At 34.6% G+C, this 21,809-nt stretch overlaps 1 protein-coding gene and 1 long non-coding RNA gene across 2 annotated transcripts; both read right to left on the minus strand.

Moving 5' to 3' along the window:
- Positions 1–18: 18 nt before the first annotated feature.
- On the minus strand, positions 19–5,372 carry LOC136253452 (cytohesin-3-like). The gene is made up of 11 exons (XM_066046138.1): positions 5,112–5,372; positions 4,962–5,044; positions 2,064–2,127; positions 1,833–1,954; positions 1,578–1,771; positions 1,443–1,516; positions 1,315–1,389; positions 1,069–1,254; positions 946–1,017; positions 778–886; positions 19–309 (listed from the first exon to the last, which is right to left on the minus strand). Exons 1-11 carry the CDS (start codon positions 5,334–5,336, stop codon positions 143–145), a joined length of 1,371 nt encoding a protein of 456 aa, XP_065902210.1. The 5' UTR covers positions 5,337–5,372; the 3' UTR covers positions 19–142.
- Positions 5,373–5,530: 158 nt separating this feature from the next.
- LOC136253453 (uncharacterized) lies at positions 5,531–7,811 on the minus strand. Its single transcript, XR_010700140.1, has 3 exons — positions 7,728–7,811; positions 6,839–6,989; positions 5,531–5,652 (listed from the first exon to the last, which is right to left on the minus strand). It is a non-coding gene; the product is annotated as an uncharacterized lncRNA (long non-coding RNA).
- Positions 7,812–21,809: the final 13,998 nt, after the last annotated feature.

Below are 21,809 nucleotides of genomic sequence, written 5' to 3' on the forward strand. Positions count from 1 at the left end.
CCATGGTATGTAGGATGGAGTAGTCATTAATAAATTAGCTAAATCAAAATGTATACAATTTGTGAATATTCATATAAAAGAGCAGTCATATAATGTTCATGCTGGTTATGCAAATACAAAAGAATAAACCAATTCAAGGTCATTACAGTGCAATAGTTTGAGAAGATTTAGATGAAAGAGATGCTGCTTGCCTTCGTTGTTGCAAAAGATCAATGACTGGACTTTTGTGAATACAAGCCTTAATATTCTTCATCCAGAGTGCTTTATCATTCTCATTTTGTGCTTGAATCCTGTATACATCATGATTACCTGTAAAGAAGATTTATGTAAATCTAAACAGTAAAGCAGTGTCATAACATACATGTACATGACGCATACACACATGCACACGCACGCACTCACACACACACAATCTTGTGACCAGACCACTTTTCCCATTTTGTATTTGTGTGGGGGAAAGGGTATGTTGTAGCTCCAATAAACATTTCAATTTGAAGCCCCAGTTTCTGGGATATTTTGATGTGTTGCAAACAACCATTAACATTTTTATTCCTTGTTCCCGCTGCAGCTATCACAAAAAGCATGCAATGTACATACAAGATTTCTCTTGCTTGTTTGCAGCTTGTTTGTAACCCTTCAAACAACCCCCAGAATCTGGGAATTTAGAATTTACTGGAGGTACTCCAGACCCACCCAAGAGAAAAATGGTAGTGTGGGTAACACACACACTACATATATACACACTACACAAACACACACACAGACGTCTACACACACCTGTTACTACACCCTTTTTGGCATCCTTCTTGCAAGACTTGATTGTGTCACCTTCAGATCTAGAACTGCTCATGCCTGCTATATTTTCCTGGAATATCTCAAACATGAACTGCAGTGAAATCATTCAACAGTGATTTGTGACCTACATAGCACTAATTACAAATGTACCGGCTTTTTGGAATCACTGCCATCCCTGATCTTTAGATTCTCCAGTGGAATAATCCCTAGAGGACCTTTATCCTATAATGATAGTACAATCATACCTTAACTATGATGATTTTATAGCCTTACTTGAGGAGACTTGAAGTAATAGAGACAATTGTCAGTTAATATGAACCAGCGTTTTTTCCAGGTCTTGTGTCTCCCACCTTCCTTTACCAGCCACCCCTGGTGGTCTGGGCTAAAAAATGTCTCTGCCAGATCACTTCCACCCTCGGGACGAGGCAACGCTTCCTTCTTAATGCATTCATAGTAACTCTATTGTTTGAAAAGAGTTTTTGTATACCATTAAATCATGTAGATAATATTTGTTCGAACCGTTAAAAGGTCTTGTGGCAGGTCATTTCCATTGTCCAATCCTCTGTTCATTGTAATAAAGCTCTCCAAAGTAGGCTATGATAGTATGCTTGATTATGTAATCACATTATATTCTATATCATGCACACCTTGTCCTTAACATTAGGATTATGTAGTCCAGTATTGAGCATTATGACCGAGAATGACAAAACATAGCAGGTATCTATGAAGATTGAATACATAACACTAGTACTGTATAATAATTAGGACAATACTATACTAACCTGCACAACTAAAGATACCAGGGTTACAAGAACAATATCGAGTAGCAAATATTTCCATCATCCGGTCAATCTGTTGTGACTCTCCTGGCAACACAAAACTATTAAGGTACGCTCTTAATGCATTCACTAGGTCCATCAATTCGAACTGTAGTAGCTGTACAAAACATTTTAATACTGACTGGTTGAATTCCTTCCTGTAATTGCATTGCAGTTATTATTGGTAGCTAAGGCTTCTGAATCAGTAATCTCCCTTACGCTGATCCAAAGTATTCACCAATTGAGACTTTATTTAGTATATCGGCTCCCTCATACAGGAAAACGGCCACATCTTCAGGTGCCCTGTTTAATAGTCCATGCTGTATCAGAAAATTGATTCCCTGAAAATGATAAGAAAATCAGAATCTAATAGATAAAAACTGCAAAGTATAATTAATGATAACAAAAACACATTACACCATTATACACACACAATTATGCATGTATCACCTCTGATGGACGATTACCAAAACGCATTCTTCCTGTTCTCCATAATTCTTCGGTGGGGATTTTTCTAAAGTAAATATAATCAGACCAGTACTAACACATACTCTGCATAGTCTATTCTTTTGTCAATACATAGTTACAATACTGACATTACAGTAACTCACAAATAAGCCAACCATTTTAACACTTAAATACTTCAATTAAAAGTCCTACACACAGGTAGCACACAAAGTGATAATGAGAAGTGTTTCATTAAAATTCTAAGACAGTCAGTGTTGGGGGTAACGCGTTACATATTAAGTAACGTGTGCTACGTAATAGGTATTACTTTTGTGATAACGAAAGTAATATAAGTATATAATGAAATATGCTGTAAAAACAGGTAATATAACTCAAGTTACTTTACTTGCAAATGTAACATGTTACCTAAGTAATGAAGTTACTGTAACGAGTCTAAAATTATTACTTTAAGTAACAAAGTTACTAATCTTGTTAGTTGTCCACTGAGCCACTACGTAGTAACGAAGCCTACTGAATGAAGCTTATTCACCAGCTTCTTGCTTATAACCAAGATTTGCACATTAACGCAATCATGTCATGTGATAAAGTGGTAGTTTCACACGTGACAGCTTAAGGCTGTGGACACAAAGTAATATAATATGTAATATATTATAGTTACTTTATTATATGGGTAATATAATATGTAACTGTTACTAAGTAGTTCAGTTGTAAATAATATGCAATATGTAATGAGTTACATTTAAAAAGTAGCTGTCCCAACACTGTAGATAGTAATGCACCTGAGGCCATGCTGATATGCGTCAGCATCACTCTAAAGAGGCCAGTGAAATCATAATTTAGATGGGGAAGTTGGCCTTTCAATTAGGGTATATGTGACCATCTGAGTGAAAACTCTACTTGTTTGCATTTTCCTCGAACTTCTTTTAACCAATGGACTGTTAAAGCTTTGGCATTATCTGGTATTCTTACTCTCAAAGAATAGGTCAATCCACTAGTATATCAATTATTCAAGTCTTCTTTCACTGTTTACTGAAGTAATTAAAGCACACAAAAAGTGTTTTTTTTGTAACATGCATTTTTTACTCATGGCATTTATTTATTTCAAAACCAGAATTGCATACACTGGACGTGTTTTTGCTTAGCAGGTCATAGACAATTCAACAGTACATGTATATAGTACGTAATTCATTTATTTCACTAATAGTTATACAATTATCAACAGCAGAGTAGTAGACACTGCCACACCATATAAATTCCTGCTCTCATTTACCATTCATGTAATTATAAATCAGCACCATACATTTGCATACAAGCAAGTAGTTCATTTTTGAAAAGGACTATGAAACTTTGAAAGCCAGCATCAATAAAAACTACATATAATAGCAGCATATTTAAATCTTATACACTATATGCCATACATCAATACAGATGAAAACCTTGTTTTCTCATTCACCAATACTCAAGCAAGAAACTTTATACACCCATATAAACACTATCACTACGTGACTATTGTTCAGTGGCAAATTACATTATTTGCAAACTTCCTTGGATACACTATAAGTAGTACTTTCTCAGTATAGTATAGCTGTAGACAGTATGCCTTTGTAGGGTATCCCCATGTAATGTGTTTCCGTTTCACATACTGTTGGCTACATTTTAATATTAACACATTTTTTTTGCTTTTAGAAGTTTACGGTATGGAATTATTCTAAGATAAGATACATAACACTTAAAAACTATACACCCCACCACAAAACCGGTCATACTTCCAGGGGTTTGTAACTCGTAAAACCCCTATACGAGATTTCATATCTTTAACTTTTCCTAAAACTTCAAAGATTTTATGGCAAGATTTCAAGATGCCAGAGCAAAAAAAATTGTGGCATTAGGAATAATTAGATCGCGATATGCTTAGATCCAGAAATGTACAGCAACTTTCCTGAGTGAAGAACGAAAACTTTTACAAATGAAGATTTCAGATTCTAGAAGCCATATGAGAGTTGTGGACTAATGTAAGGTGTAGTACATGTAATGTTGAGTACACGAAAATATACAAAGTCCTATGAAGAATAATGTGTAAAAAGTTTTACAGCCTAATCATTAGTTATTAAACCTGAGATTGCTGAAATTGTAGAGTAGGAATCATCTATTTGTATATATGCCTTTACACGATGAAGCCTTACACTATTATTTCCATACTAACACTGGCACTATAAAATTATAATGTCAATGCCAAAGATATACATTTTTTGACCAACAGAACTCAGAGCCGGAGTTACAGAAAGGTTATGGTTAAAGTGACTACTTCTTTAAAAGGCAAGCTGTCTATAGCTATTCTGTTCCTGATGTCTCCAATCGTTAAGCCACTCCAAATTGAATCGCTGTTTCCGATCCACCATCCACATAGCTTTTTGTGTAGAAAGCCTTTTTATTCTGTAAAGTAACGTATTAATTTTTAGTATCACAGTATACTGGACTTGCTAACAAATGCATGGTGAAGGCGATGACTGTGCTAGTTACATGATAAAATTTATCTATGTTAGCCTGTCAATAGTTTTCCCGTTTATCTCAGTGTACAAAGCACATATTATAGTTGTGCAGTAGCTAGCGGCTATAATTAATTAACACAATAGAATTAGTAATTTGCTGCCCACCTGCATGCATGGCAAAGTTTGTTATATACAGTGCAGTTTGTTTGGCCAGGACGGAAAGCAAGAAGAGTCAATTTGGAGTGGGCATGGCCCAGTGACCACTGAAGCTCTAACTTAGAATTAAGCATAACTGGTTCAATAACAAATTCCCAAAACTGATCAGTGCACGCGGGCCAAGCTGCCGCGGGGTCGCTGCTGAATGTACGTGCTGGTAATGTGTGAGTCTTACTTCTCTGTCTGCTCAATTAACTGCTCGTACTCTTGTCGACGATTACATGTTTTCCCCATTCTCCTTATCTGGTCCTTCAGTTCCTATACCGGAAAGACAATATGGCATCCACGCATCAATCAGCCACAGCCGCCAAATAGCAACCCTCACTTCAATTTCGTCCTCTACTTGCTCTCTAAACCGAACAATTTGCTGGATGTCACTTTGATCAACTACCTTCAAGTACTTTGGCCGTAGCGCGATTTCTGTCTCAGCCTGCTCTTCGGGGGTTAAGATGGTTGGACATACTGCATATGCATGTAGCGGCCTATCTATCTCTTCTGAAACAGGACATTGCTGTAACATTCTGCTCGGTAGCCATAACATTTCTGCCATGTCGGCCCACACCTCACCACTCTGCCACAATAAACAGAGAAACAATGGGCGTGGCTGTGGCGCAAGCGCGAAACTTTTAAATGCGCTTTGAAGTTCCGCCAAAAATCGTTCACGTACCGCTAAAGGAAGTAGACTAACACTTTGACCAACCGGAAGCATATAAGCTAGAAACAATCAGTAATGATAAGATTATAAGCACACGTTTTCTTTACATACGAAAATTATAATGTGGTTGACCAATTATTAGGATATGTTTATAATAGCATTCCATGTTCAATGTTCCAGGCGTTGTTACTTTGACCATATCATTCATCTTCTAAAAACGAAAGAAGAAAAAAAAAGTGATTTAATATGATTAGCTACAATGATAGAAACGAATGATAAAATGGTTAACTAGTTACAGCTTTTGGTTTAAAACTATAAAAATCTTTTGAACTTTAGCTGCTTCAAGAACTAGAAATGAAAGGGCTAGCTCATACAAAGTTTTGACCTAAAAGAGCTGACATATACACCAAATAGAGTTCATGTGTTGCTAACTATTTAGCACTTTTCTTTGAAGCTGCTGTTGTCTGCAAGTGATAGCTAGCTACTTTGAAAGCGTTAACAACAAATCTGCTTAACATGCATGCAGGGTAGCTGGCATTCTTTATTATTTTTGCTTTTGTTCATTTGGAAACTAGCAATTGAAGTAAAATTGAAATATAATTTTTACTGCTAATTTTATTGTCCTTTGTTACACAGTGCCACCAGTCTGAAGAGCTAAGCAATCTACATAGCTAGTCAAAATACACATTACATTATGTTGAATGCATAAATATGCGCTTGCATGGTGCTAAAATTTAATGTTATGAGAGTATTTAAAACTGGGATAGCTAGCTACTAGAAGCTGCTGACTAAAGATAGGGTACTAGGAACTAAAATTACAGGAAGAGAACTAAAAATTAACTAGAACTAAACCAAGCAGTACTACGTATAACAACACTATAGATTGTAGCACTGGAAAAAATAGTTACAAACCGATTATATTAACAGAAATATTTACAACTGCTGGTATAAGTAGCGAGCTAGGGCTGTCATAATAGTGGAAATAGATATGGTAAGGTGAGCATAATGTGCGAGAATTGTGGATGTATCCAGGAAGACAATACAGAATAACTGATATAGATCACATTTGACAAAAAAATAGCTACACATATAATGTGTTTCCTGTTTATCTCATTGCTCCCCCCTTCTCTCTCTCTCTCTCTCCCTCTCCCTCTCCCTCTCTCTCTCTCTCTCTCTCTCTCTCTCTCTCTCTCTCTCTCTCTCTCTCACACACACACACACACACACACACACACACACACACACACACACACACACACACACACACACACACACACACACACACACACACACACACACACACACACACACACACACACACACACATGCACACATACACAAAGTAAGCAAAGCAATGCAAAAGTCTTCGGCTACTGTGCTAGTATTGTTACTCCTACCTAGCAAACCAACACAGGGATACTTATGTGTTAGTCAGGTGCGATGAGTCACTACAGGCAAATCCTCCTGGAGCAGGAGTAGTAATTTGCAACTAGGAGGCTGTATGATGTCCCACAGATGAAGGTGTGGATGCTTGAAGTCTTATCTCACCTGTTGCATGACATATGGACAGTTGGCACACATGCACACACACACACACACACGCATATACAAATATACTGACACACATGGGTGAGTGTGAGTGTGTGTGTGAGTGTGTGTGTGTGTGTGTGTGTGTGCGTGTGTGAGTGAGTGAGTGAGTGAGTGAGTGAGTGAGTGAGTGAGTGAGTGAGTGAGTGAGTGAGTGAGTGAGTGAGTGAGTGAGTGAGTGAGTGAGTGAGTGAGTGAGTGAGTGAGTGTGAGATTAACTGAATGCAGTGGTGTAGTAGTAACTATGTGTGTGCAGTGTGTGTGTACACACTATGTGCACTGTAGTGAATGAAAAAACAGGGAAAATATTAATTCGTCCTTGCAAAGTACTGTAATTAGATTCATTGTTAGCCATTTACAGGATATAGTAACTCTTTATTTATAGCAATTAGTCCATAATGGTATAACATTCAACAGCAACAATCTTTAAGTACAATAGTAAAACTTTCAACATTATATAAGTACATACGTAGTTTCATTCACAATTGTAATAGCCAAAATGGTTGTTTACAAGAAGTTCTATACAATGGCGGATCCAGCATGGGGCATTTGGGGCAAATCCCCCCCCCCCTCCACCTTGTGGAGGAGCCAGCCATGCTTCTGATTAAAATAGCTAGCTACTAAACTTTGTGTCAGGCCAAGATTAGTTTATCAACACATGAAAATATGCACATTTACTAATATTTAATACAAATTCACCTGAAACTAAAAGAAACCAAAGTCAAACTAGCAGTGAAATTGCCACCCAGTACCTTCGTGCGTACTAAGCGCCTCTAAAAATAATTATCGTGTTGCTTGTTTAAAGACATTCAGAGCCTTTTAAATAACTTTTATGACTTCACAACCATCTAAAAAGGCCAAAATGGCAAAAATCAACTGTGAGACACTACTAAAAGGTGATTATTTGCTGCTTCATAGATGCATCACCGAACTAGTGAATCTGGCTTTCTTCAACCATCTACAACTTAGCCTGTTTGTGCCCTTCCCCTTGTTAGCTCTTGGATCCGCCTCTGCTATAATTATGCTTTATGAGCTGGAATGAAATTCATTAAATAGAGAATGTAATTCCGTTCAACATTATAATTATGTTCCATATATTAGCAGAAGAATCTCCATCTACACACCATTGTAACACACAAACTGCAGATCATTAACTAAAATTTAAATGTAAGAGTTAGATTCCTGTAAGCTGTGATCGGTGGTTAAAATTTCTTACCTAGCTACAGTGTGGTTGTCTCTTCTAGTTTGAAAAAAATATACTGATAAATTGAACAATTTGTACAAGCACATATATACATTCATACGTTAGGTTCTGTCCATTATGAATAAACATGGAGCTTCTCATTTTCTTGTGATATAGTGCATATAGCTTTTAATGTGGATTAAGGTTGCATTTACCTGTGTACCATATCTATGACACTGCATTCTTTAGTGCCAGTGCCCAATTACTGCACACAAGTGACTGGTTATATAATAGATTATTGAAGTGGAGGATAGCAACTGAGCGAGTACAGTATGTACAATTTACTGCTTGAATAGCTATTTAGAATAAAATGTTTTGTATTGTTTCTACGTACATTCATAATTATATGCATTGTTGTGTATGACCTATAATAGACTGTACAAGTCGGTGGAGACATTTCCACTACTATAAATACGTAGCTAGCTAACTACAGTTGCATAGCTGGTGTTAATATCATGGTATTAGTATAAATTATACCTGTTGCAAAGTGATAGCAATTATCTTAGACAGCATTAACACACACAATTGACAGTAATAATAAACCAAGAATATGATAATTTCAAAAACAACTACATGTAAATTGGATTCATCAAATTTGCAGTGAAAACCTGCCCATTTATAAGGACTCGATTATAGTAATACAAACGGTTCCAAGAGAAACCCATTAAACACTTGAAGATAATAAGGCACCGCATGCATATTCCATATTTGAATGACATGTCAGTTGAGGATAAGATGACAATATGGATAAGTACGGTAGTTACAAGCTAACAACCATGGTGAGACAAACCCTTTGCCTCAGTACAAAACATCAACTACATAGCTACTGTATGTAGATAGGTCTTGTTCTTTTAATTTTATAAATGATTTCCTTTTTTATACTAGAAATAATAAATAAATAAATCACAGCATATTATATTAGAGCCAATGCATATACAGATTGTGGAGAAATGTTGTGTAAGATTACGATGAACATGGTGGTATTTCAGTAATGGTAACTCCACGATCTTCATTTGTTAACAGTGGAAGAAGGTGATGGTTTAGGGAGATGAGTATGCAGTACAAACTGTCTGGATTATGGAACACTTGGTCCATGTGTCTATATATTTGTAAATATTCAGTGAAAGTGAAAGTTGGACAGTACTCTCCTGTTAGATCCAGCTGTGTAACAAACACAACACATCATATAAACACTGCACATGTTAATGTTGAGGGTTTGGTTTCAACTCACATGAATATGATTAAGATTAGCTGTTGCCACTTGTAAGTGATAAAGGATGTCTCGTGTTTGAGGATCATTTGTCATGAAGACTAGTTTGAATAGGAAAGCATTAATGTGTGTAATATTAGTACACTGAGGTGCATCGAGCTGTTGGTAACGTGTTAGAAGTCCACCTTGGAGTGTAAATAATGGTCCCCTAGCACATTGCTCTACAGGCATAGACTGTAACAGAACAATATACATAATTATGTATTTAACATTGTTTCTGTGTTGAACTTACAGCAAGTTTATCTCTGACAATGTCAATTGTTGTCATTATCTGACAACTATATGCAATGAATAAAGCATTTCTGTCATCTTGATTTCGTTTAACATGTGAAAGAGGAGCTTGATGTTGTTGTAGTTGTAAGGTAGGAACAGCTGAAGAGGAAGAGTGCAGAGTGCTAATGATCAAGAAACATCCAATAGCCAGTGAAAAGATCTTCATTGTAAATTATCTTATAATGTTAACAAGTTTATCACTAATAAGTAATGATTAGTTGAAGTGAAGTGAGTACAAACTCTAATGGTTTTTATACTATTGCTAACTACCTAAATGATCATTGATGTGAAGAATTTCAGAGAATATTATATGAAGTGTGATTCATACTTAGAAAGGAAAGATGTACTAGTATATGTATTTATCACAGATCCACCATTAGGCTGTCACAAGCAACATTTACTGTTAGAGTTATTTACAAAATTGTACAGCACCTAGTCATCAAATTTATGATGTGTGAAGACGTGTCGATAGCACAATTTATGCACTGTTTTTTGCAACTTTTTTAAATATTTAAATATCAGCAATTAGTACTATGAACAGTTACTATGTGTACACAGAAAGCTATACAGTGTACACTCTCCACCTGTACATCTTGAGTGTAAATGAACATACAGTGTAGTTGCAATAGATAATTGGAATACTATGGACTATTATGGGGAAGCTGTTTTAACTTTTAAAGTATGCCAAAGGTTGTGTGATATTGTAAAAAGTACTTTCCACAGTTTTATTGATTACTTGGTTTGAAATAGTTTGGGCAAACTTTATGTACTTTTAGAGTAATTTGTTGGCTGTAATTTCTTAAAACACTTTCAGACTGTATTTATTTTATTTGATTGCTTGTTCACAGTACCCAGAGCCATGCTACCTATGTCAGCATTCCTGATGAGGATAAGATTTTCTGTAGCAGTACCAATCTGATGAGGGAATTGTGTGATGACTATCACTTCTTCTTTTTAATATGATATTTTAATAACCAAAGTTTGTATTATATGTACCTAAATGTTTTGATACGTACTTGAAGTTGTGTGGTCACACTCTAAAAATCTCTGTCAGTTGTAGCCATTAAACTATTGCAGATATGTAGCACACATCTGCTTGTGAAGTATTCTAATAGAGTAGTCACTTTTTAGGATTCCTCTAAAGTGTTTATTATATTACTTTAATAGAACAGTCATATAATTTCCATTGCATTAAAGCACTAAAGAGCAGTTGGATTGGTAACCCAGTTTCTGTTGTGATATGTATCTTCTAGTGTGAAGGATCATTCTGTATGTTTCAGTATTGTGTTTATCTTATTGTTGTGTCTCTGTTAGGGATTGGTTGATGAGGCATCTTGTGTATGGCTAATGGCAAAGCATACCAAGATAGAGAAGAAGAGGGGACAGGTAAAGATATGCACATTTTCATAACAGGCACAATAATATGTATGCATGTATACATTGTTTTTGCTTTTAGATTGTTGAAGTTGACTTATTGTATTACTCTGATATTCAGTACATTTAATGAGGTGAGATAATGTTGTAACTGCAGTGAGCATTGATTGCGTGATGCTATATATTATATTAAGGGTTGTCAATATTATGAAGTAATACTATATTGCTCCAATTATTCATATCTTTATATCTTATACACATTACAGTAGTTGTTTATATATTAGATAGTTCTGCCTGAAATGATTATCAATAATTCTACAGAATTCTTAGTACATAATATAGTTGTACATAATTTCCAATGCTCAACTTTAGTAACTGTACCCAGGTTCTCTTAACTTTTCCATGACAAGTAGACTACTACTTCTCTTTAACAACATTCCACTAGCTACAGTTTGATCATTCTTTTTATCAGTACATTTAAACCACATTAATAGGGCACATATTGAGATGGTCTTATTAATGAAGCATGTCTTACTATGTTTTTGATCTATTGATTATGTTTAATGTGATGAGGTCGGTTACCTATTGTAGAAGTGCTAGCTACGTAAGTGAGATTTCACTGCAACTATGTAATTTGCAGTTACCTTTGAGAGTTGAGAGAAATAATTCATTTTGTCAATGTTCCAGAACTTGCTGGTCAATCATCCAGTCAAGTTATTATCATAGCAATAGTGTTAGTATGTCAATTGGTAGGAAGTGACGAGGAGGTTAGTTCTGAATGACCAGTAGTAGTGTAGAAAGAACCTGAAGGCTTGCATAGGTGGTTATCTTGTTAATAACAAAGCTGTATAGTCTTAACTTAACCTAAACAATTTCGCACCTATGGTGATATCACTTATAATAGTACACATACTGATGATGGTACATGAATAGTCCATAGTTTTAAGCTTACGCTTGATGTATGTTTACATATATATATATATATATATATTTATATATATATATATATATATATATATATTTATATTTATATATATATATATATATATATATATATGTATACTTGTATAATAATAAATTATTTTATTATAAACAACTGATTGGTAGAATTCCATGTAAAATAAGTCATTATGACACCCAGATGATGTTGATGTATGCATTATTTTTCTTTAGCAGTCCTAACTATATTAGCCAAAATATAGCTAAAGGATTTTAAGAGCTTTTATCGGTATTTCCAAGTTGTGTAGTTCTAGCCTTGCCAAAATAAAGTTGGACATACATATGTGGTACTGTGTGAGAAGAGGGATAATTGTACATGTTGTGCAGTGTATGTGACTACATTGTAGTTCTTTATGCTGAGGAAATAACATGAAACTTGGAGAAACAATTGATACAATTTTTTTTTTGATTCTGTACAAAACTACGGTACTACTACTAATGGTTCTAAGCTTTATACTACAGACCACTGAGTGCATGGTGCAAGATATTTGGAGCTTTGAACTTTTGTCAACTTTGCAGTTTGATATCCTACTACATCATGTTTGAAGTACACATGTAACTGTGTATTAACATGTGTACAGTACCAGGGGCGGATCCAGGGGGGGGGGGGGGGCTTTGGGGGCTGAAGCCCCCCCCCCCCTTCGTGTTTAGGCTTTACTCTTGATCAATATGCTGAGTATTATAATGAAATTTTGTCTTAGCATAATTATATGATCACTAATAATACAAATACTCATAAAACCACCTTATAAACATCTTTCCAAGGTATTATCAGTGGATTTATGCTAAAGTTTATGCAACAAGGACCCGGATCAGCATTGGAGGTGTACAAGATCGAGATACTCTAATAGAGCAGTCAGCTAACTACTCTAATAGAACATTCACTGGAAACATGTAGTTGGTTCTGTTATAGAATTTTTCCTAATCTGCTTGCACCTATACATACAATGAAGTGCATTGGTCTGTTTAAAAGGCTTCATTCATCTACTCGTGTAGTTAATATGTATGGCAATACCTAATTCAGGTACATAATTTCCATTGAAAATGCTCTCAATTTCTTGTTCAAATTTCAAAACTTTCTACTTTCAGCATTATTATTCTAACATGCACCTATTCTTGGTTGTCTGTACCTACCCAAATTTTTCCATTAGCAAAATGCTTCAGAGAGCCATACCTATAATCTAAAGGCAGTATATAAAATATCTACAGGCAGAAAATATTAGGGATTTTATGTAGAAATGTCTCCAAATTGCAGTATTTTAGCATCAACTTTTCAAAATTTTCCTGGGGGGGGGGAGGGGGCATGCCCCCAGACCCCCCTAGTTCCGCATGCTGGGAAGTCTGCTAAGCACACCTCTACCCAAGAGATTAGTACCTTGACTTAGCCTCCCCCTCTTTTATAAATCCTATATCTGCCCCTGAATACTTACCACATTTTGTCACTAAACATCCTTAAGGCTACATAAATTTATTTATTAGTTTCTCATCCTCCTGTACTCGAATTTATAGCAGTGTGGGAGGGCAGATTCTTATTTTATTTCCACTAACTAGATAACTAGCTGAATTAGCTACCTAAAATGACTCAAAATGCAATTTTCTTAGACTACTCTAGCAAGGTAACAACTATAAAAGGTGCTCATTGGTCTCCCTTAGCCACCAGTTGTGCAAAACATCCTTGATGAGGTAAGAAAAATGGTGATGCGGATGTGGATGAGAAAATAAGTCTATAATTAAGTTTATGTGGCCTAATAATCCACTGGTTATGACAGCATGTCAAATTTTGATTGAATTTTGGAATCTTCTTCTTCCAAAAAGTGGGAAGTATACATTACCAGTTTTAACAAGAAATTGTACACATCACCAAACATAAATAAACTAATTAGTTAGTTAAAAATATTTTTTGTTCACTCACTTGTAACTTGTTTAGATTATAGTTAATGTATAATAACTGTCCAGCTAGGTTGTTCCATGAAGACAAGCTATAGTACCAGTGAGTTACTTTCTTTTCACACACCAAATTTCCCACATTAAGGTTTTTAGCCATACTTAGCCTTTTTGGTTCTGTTAGCAGATGTGGTGAGAAATATCAGTACTACATAGCTACTGTGCATACAGTAAATTAAAGTAGCAAGAAAAGAATACTTGTGGTGTGGAAATTTTATGGTACATTAAGATGAAGTCTTACAAGATTTTTTCAATTCTGTGCTGCTGCTGTTGCTGCTGCACTGTGGCAGGAGCAATAAGTGAGTTACATGGCTTTAAAATATCCTGTATTGTATTGCTATATTCTGTACATGAATGTGTAGCTTAGTGAATCTTGAAAGTTGGCTATTTGATTAATTATGAAAACAATGGGATTAGGGATCTAATGGACCGTTGATGAGATCACAACACAGAATTTCCTTCCTTGTTCCACACAATAGTCGATACACAAGAATTGTATTATTTATCCTATACTGAGTGTTTACTAGTTTACTACACTTGTTCATTCATTTGTAACTTGTTTTGATAACAATATCAAGTTAGTGACCAGTTGATGTGCTGCTCCAAGAATGATAATCATTTTGTGTAGTATAAACATAATGATATGTTCTAATTCAGTAAACAAGCAACAAAGACATTTACTATACATAGTTCAGTGGTGAATCCACTCTGAGGATGTTAATATACTGTAGCTGCTATATATAACAAATAATCATTCCACAGCAATGTTTCATTGTTAAATCTTATTTTGCAACATCAAATATTGCTATAGAATATATTTCACAGTTCTGACTCAGCATAAGCAGTCTTCCTTATATTAACTCTGTCTTTAGTCAGTACTGAAACAACTAGTTCAAAAAATTCCCTATACTTAGGTAAATAAGACAACAAATCTCCAATGCTATTCAAATTGGTGCAAGTGATCTGTTCTGTTTAAGCTTAAGAAAAATGTTTTGACTAATAGTTCCAACATGAAAACAAAAATGGAATAAATACAAGCAGTATTTGTTTTATGCTGTGCTGAAAGTACATTCAAAGAGTATAATTGTATACTTCGCATTTTATTTATAATAATATGCCAATTATCGTTGGGAAATGATATCCTAAGCACCATGTAAACAGTTGATTGGATTTGTGGAATTTTCCTCTTGTATGTGGAAGTGAAAAATTCCACAAATCTAATTCGGGATTTACAACACAACACTAGACATTAACCATCTTTTGAGTTAAAAATAGTTTTGTGCAGTCACTTGTAAATAACATGATAACATGATAAAGAATTAATATATTCTCTAGCTGGCTAGCCAGGATGTTCCACAAAGACAAGTGATATTGTTGTCTCTCACTAACCATGACAAGCTGTAATGGCTCATTTATGTCCTACTTTGTCTTAAGCAGTTATGGCTTGATCTGTGATACACTATACATACTGTCAGGTTATAGCTACTTCTTTCTTTCTGATAATTTATCATTTTGTGGTTGCTGTTGTGGTGGTAAATTACAGTAGCTTTTAAAAGCAATACATACAGAGCTAGGAGTAGCAGCCCTTCTGAATTGATCAAATACTTCAATGAAACTACAGAAAAAGTTGACAATTTATCTGTTTTATAACAATCTTTTCATTTCAGTATGTTGTGATAAATAAAATTTGTTCATATTACAGTATAGTAGAGCCCACAAGCTGTCTGGCACATGACATCTAATGGTAAGAAATGTATAGAATAATTTCCATGACAACAAGAATGTATACTATGATAACCTGATCACCAGGTACTATTTCTACATATCATGGCTTCTCCACATTTTTCTTTAATGGAGTGCAATTATAAACACATTAGTGTAGCATAGGTAGTTTTGAAACATCCTCTAATGGGCATAAACTATTAATGATCAGGCAACCTGACTGCTTTATTAGAGTAGATCAGTTAGTATAACACATCCCCATGCACCTGCAATAGCTACAGTTATTTGCTTAGAATATAACTTTATTTTTATGCAACACAAAATATACATCCGAGAAAATATCCATGACTGGACCTGGGCAGCCTCGAACCTGCAGCCATCCAATTAACGCTCGAACACTTACAGGAGTCTTCCAGGCTGTCAGGATGTTTACTCCTTGTCAATTTCATGTATATGTATCCATAGGAACTCTAGAGAGTGACTTATTATCTCTATGTACTCCATGTGGAACCAAATGGATATTACTTTATTTATTAAGGCATTATAGCACACTGAAGTATTGAGTAGTAAAAATATTTGGCAGAATAGTACTGCAGTACTCTTTTGTATTATGATAATTGATTGCATAATGGAACAGTCATATGCATGAAAGCTTGTTTAAATATCATAGCCTGATTATGAAATGTACATGATAATAATAGTTTATTGATAGTTTTGTGGCATGTAGAATGTGCATATCAAAGGTTTTCAATGATCTTATGCCTTATATAAATATAAATCATAACCAATCATCTATTAAATAACATTTCTTCATCAAGAATCATAAGATATATATGCCTAATGGTGCTTGCATGTATGAGTATCTATTGACACCTCTATCAGTGGTACATGTTGATTTCTTAGAATATTAATTTGTTTGGCTGGATAGATGCATAATCCACAAAACCTTCATCAAGGATCATCATATTTCTGGTTTCTGCCCTTAACTGGCGTCAATCAACATTGCTCAAGTTTACACTGAATACAGAGGAGGTTCCACATTTCAGGTGTTGTGCTCCATTGGAATATGCCTACACTACACATTGTGGAGGATAATGGAGTCACTACAGAGTCCAGGATAATTATATTTTCTGCATATTTAGGGTGAAGATTGTAACTCCATACACATGTCCCGATATAGATCACTATCAGTACTACATTTCATGTACTCTGGTACCAAGTATAATCCTGTTCATCAAATAAATATAATACTTTCATTGTGACTGCATTAAAATTAAAGGTTGTGTGTACTTATTATATTCAAAAGATACAATGAAACTATATTATGTTACAAAGTTCTTAGTAAACTAGATGACATTGTGGTTGTTTCAGTAAATATCTATAGTACAGTGTATATATCCAATGCTCTCAGGGACAGTAGCTCATGTGCAATCTCAAGACATTTTTTGCAAGTTATAACTAAGTGAAAGCTACATAAAGCATTTTACAATCTGTTCCGTCTTGTATACTTTATTGTTCAGATCGTATCATCAACATAACTTTAAGAAGATTTAGTTGGAAGTGCACCAGAGCTGAAAATTGTGTTAAAGTGGAAATGCAATGCTCAACTACTTAATTGTGACAAGCATTTTGAGGAGAGTCACAAAACTACACTGCATATATAAGCAACTTAAGAAAAGCCAAGGAGAGCATGACTTTTCTGACACTTACATATACTCTTGGCAGGTGTGGTGCAGCAGGCTAGAGAGTGGTGGGTATGGCAACTTTGCAAATAAAATTACACAGTGGAGTTTGAATAATACAGAAGATATGGATGCTATTATGGGATCTGGGGACATGCCCTAAGGAATATTTCAGATTATTATACAGAAGGCCTGAGATAATATGTTAGACTGTTGTCACTGTATTGTTACAGATAAATTATTATTTTATCTACAGCGTTTTAAAAGAAAATACATACAATCTGTCTGATAGTGGTTTACTGTTATATTACAGTATTTGATACAAACATTGATCAAAGAGTAGCAGTCCTTCTGACTACTTTAACAAAGCCACAGAAAAAGTTGACATCTTATTGCTTTTATGACAATCTTTTCACTTCACTAGTTGTTCAGTGTAACTATCTCTGTGTTATGTGTTAACTTATATAGGTTGTGTACAGTAATAAAATTCATTTATATTACTGTATAGTAGAGCCCCAAGCTGTCAGGTGCATGGCATCTAAGGGTAAGAATAATTGCCATGACAACAAGTACACGTATGTAATAATGCAAGTGTTATGATAACCTGATCACCAGGTGTGTTCATGCATATTACAATTATAAATGCATTAGTGTAGCACAGGTAGTTTTGAAACATCCTCTAATGTATATAAATATGTTGGCATATTATACCATTATTAATGATCAGTTTACTTGACTGCTTTATTAGAGTAGTTCAGTTAGTATAACTTGTATTAGAATTTTCACTGTTTTATTAGAGTTTCTTAATGAAACAGTACAAACAATGATTTTCTACTGCATATTTCTATGTATATTATTATTGTATCCCAACCTGCAATAACAAAAGCTGATTTTCTTAACTTCTATGTACATATTATTTATGAAATTATACTGGTACTATCATTGCATCTCCACCTGCAACAGCTGCAGCTATTTGCTTAGAATATAACTTTAATTTCTTATAAAACACAAAAATTAATGTACATACATGATACACAATATATTTTAGTAAATCATGTCCATATCAGATTCCATAATTCATACATGCAGTATTCAAGTTTCAACTCAGACATTGTGGTATTTCAGTAATGGTAACTCCACGATCTTCATTTGTTAACAGTGGAAGAAGGTGATGGTTTAGGGAGGTGAGTATGCAGTACAAACTGTCTGGATTATGGAACACTTGGTCCATGTGGCTATATATTTGTAAATATTCAGTGAAAGTGAAAGTTGGACAGTACACTCCTGTTAGATCCAGCTGTGTAACAAACACAAAATATCATATAAACACTGCACGTGTTAATGTAGAGGGTTTGGTTTCAACTCACATGAATATGATTAAGATTAGCTGTTGCCACTTGTAAGTGATAAAGGATGTCTCGTGTTTGAGGATCATTTGTCATGAAGACTAGTTTGAATAGGAAAGCATTAATGTGTGTAATATTAGTACACTGAGGTGCATCGAGCTGTTGGTAATGTGTTAGAAGTCCACCTTGAAGTGTAAATAATGGTCCCCTAGCACATTGCTCTACAGGCATAGACTGTAACAGAACAATATACATAAATATATATTTAACATAGTGTCTGTGTTGAACTTACAGCAAGTTTATCTCTGACAATGTTAATTGTTGTCATTATCCGACAACTATATGCAATGAATAAAGCATTTCTGTCATCTTGATTTCGTTTAACATGTGAAAGAGGAGCTTTATGTTGTTGTAGTTGTAGAGTAGGAGCAGCTGAAGAGGAAGAGTGCAGAATGCTAATGATGAAGAAATATCCAATAGCCAGTGAGAAAATCTTCATTGTAAATTATCTTATAATGTTAACAAGTTTATCACTGATAAGTAGTGATTAATTAAAGTGAAGTGAGTACAAACTGTAATGGTTTTTATACTATTACTAACTACCTAAATGATCATTGATGTGAAGAATTTCAGAGAATATTACATGAAGTGTGATTCATACTTAGAAAGGAAAGATCCACTAGTATATGCATTTATCACAGATCCACCATTAGGCTGTCACAAACAACATTTACTGTTTAAGTTATTTACAAAATTGTACAGCACCTAGTCATCAAATTTGTTATGTGGGATAGTAAAATTTATGCACGGTTTTTTGCAACTTTCGTAATATTTAAAAATCAGCAATTATTACTATGAAGAATTACTATGCGTATACACAGAAAGTTAAACAGTGTACACTCTCCACCTGTACATCTTGAGTGAACATGCAGTGTAGTTGCAATAGATAATTGGAGTACTATGGACCATTATGGAGAAGCTGTTTATACTTTAAAGTATGCCAAAGGTTGTGTGATATTGTAAAATATAATTTCCACAGTTTTATTGATTACTTGGTTTGAAACCATTGTTTTCACAAGTAGTAATAACACTATTCATTCTCTGAGTTTGGACAACTTTATGTACGTACTTTTAGAGTATATATTTGTTGGCTGTACTTTCTATTTTATTTAATTGCTTGTTCACAGTACCCAGAGTCATCCTATTTCAGCATTCCTGATCAGAATATGATTTTCTGTAGCAGTACCAATCTGATGAGGGAATTGTGTGATGACTATCACTTCTTTTTAATATGGCACTCTAATAACCAAAGTGTGTATTATATGGACCTAGTGCTTGAAGTTGTGTGGTCACACTCTAAAAGTCTCTGTCAGTTGTAGCCATTCTATTGTACATATGTAGCACTGGCACACATCTGCTTGTGAAGTATTCTAATAGAGTAGTCACTTTTTAGGATTCCTCTAAAGTTACTCTAATAGAACAATCATATAATTTCCATTGCATTAAAAACACTAAAGAACAGTTGGATTGGTAACTCAGTTTCTGTTATGATGTGTATCTTCTAGTGCAGTTACCTTTGAGAGTTGAGAGAAATAATTCATTTAGTCAGAACTTGCTGGTCAATCATCCAGTCTAATTATTATCATAGCAATAGTGTTAGTATGTCAATTGATAGGAAGTGAGGAGGAGGTTAGTTCTGAATGACGAGTAGTAGTGTAGAAAGAACCTGTAGGCTTGCATAGGTGATTATCTTGTCAATAACAAAACTGTATTAGTCTTAACTGAACGATGCTAAACAATTCAGTACCTATGGTACTATTGTTTATAATAGTACACATACTGATGATGGTACATGAATGGTCCATAGTTTTAAGTGATAAACTTACAGGTATTTTACTGTATTTATATATATATATCATAATTATATCTCATTACAAAACAACTGATTGGTAGAATTCCATGTAAAATAAGTCATTATGACACCCAGATGATGTTGATGTGCGCATTTTCTTTAGCAATCCTAACTATATTAGCCAAAATATAGCTAAAGGATTTTAAGAGCTCTTATGGGTATTTCCAGTTCTAGTCTTGCCAAAATAAAGTTGGACATAGCTACATATGTGGTACTATGTGAGAAAAGGGATAATTGTTGTGCAGTGTATGTGACTACATTGTAGTTCTCTATGTTGAGGAAATAATATGAAACTTGGAGAAACAATTATACAATATATTTTTTTTTAGTTCTGTACAAAGCTGTGGTACTACTACTAATAGTTCTAAGCTTTATACTACAGACCAGTCTATCATACATTTTGAGTGCATGGTGCAAGATATTTGGAGCTTTGAACTTCTGTCACCTTTGCAGTTTGATATCCTACTACATCATGTTTGAAGTACACAGTCATGTAACTGTGTATTAACATGTGTACAGTACTTACCATATTTAGTCACTAAACATCCATAAGGCCACGTAAACTTATGTATTAGTTTCTCATCCTACTGTACTCAAATTTATAGCAGTGTGGGAGGGAAGATTTTTATTTTATTTCTGCTAACTAGATAACTAGCTGACTTAACTAGCTGACTTAGCTAGCTAAAATGACTCAAATGCAAAATTTTAAGACTACTCTATCAAGGTACCAATTATAAAAGGTGCTCATTGGCTTCCCTTAGCCAAAAAATCCTTGATGAGGTAAGAAAAATAGTGATGCAGATGTGGATGAGAAATAGGACTAATAATTAAGTGTATGTAGCCCAACAATCCACAGGTATCAAATTTTGATTTGGATTTTGGAATCTTCTCCAAACAGTGGGAAATATACATTACCAGCTTGAACAAGAAACATTATTGTATACATCACCGAACAATAATAAACTAATTGGTTAGTTAAAAATATTTTTTGTTCACTCACTTGTAACTTGTTTAGA

The sequence above is a fragment of the Dysidea avara genome, chromosome 4 (genome assembly GCF_963678975.1).
Source record: "Dysidea avara chromosome 4, odDysAvar1.4, whole genome shotgun sequence".
In the NCBI taxonomy this organism is placed as follows: domain Eukaryota; kingdom Metazoa; phylum Porifera; class Demospongiae; order Dictyoceratida; family Dysideidae; genus Dysidea; species Dysidea avara.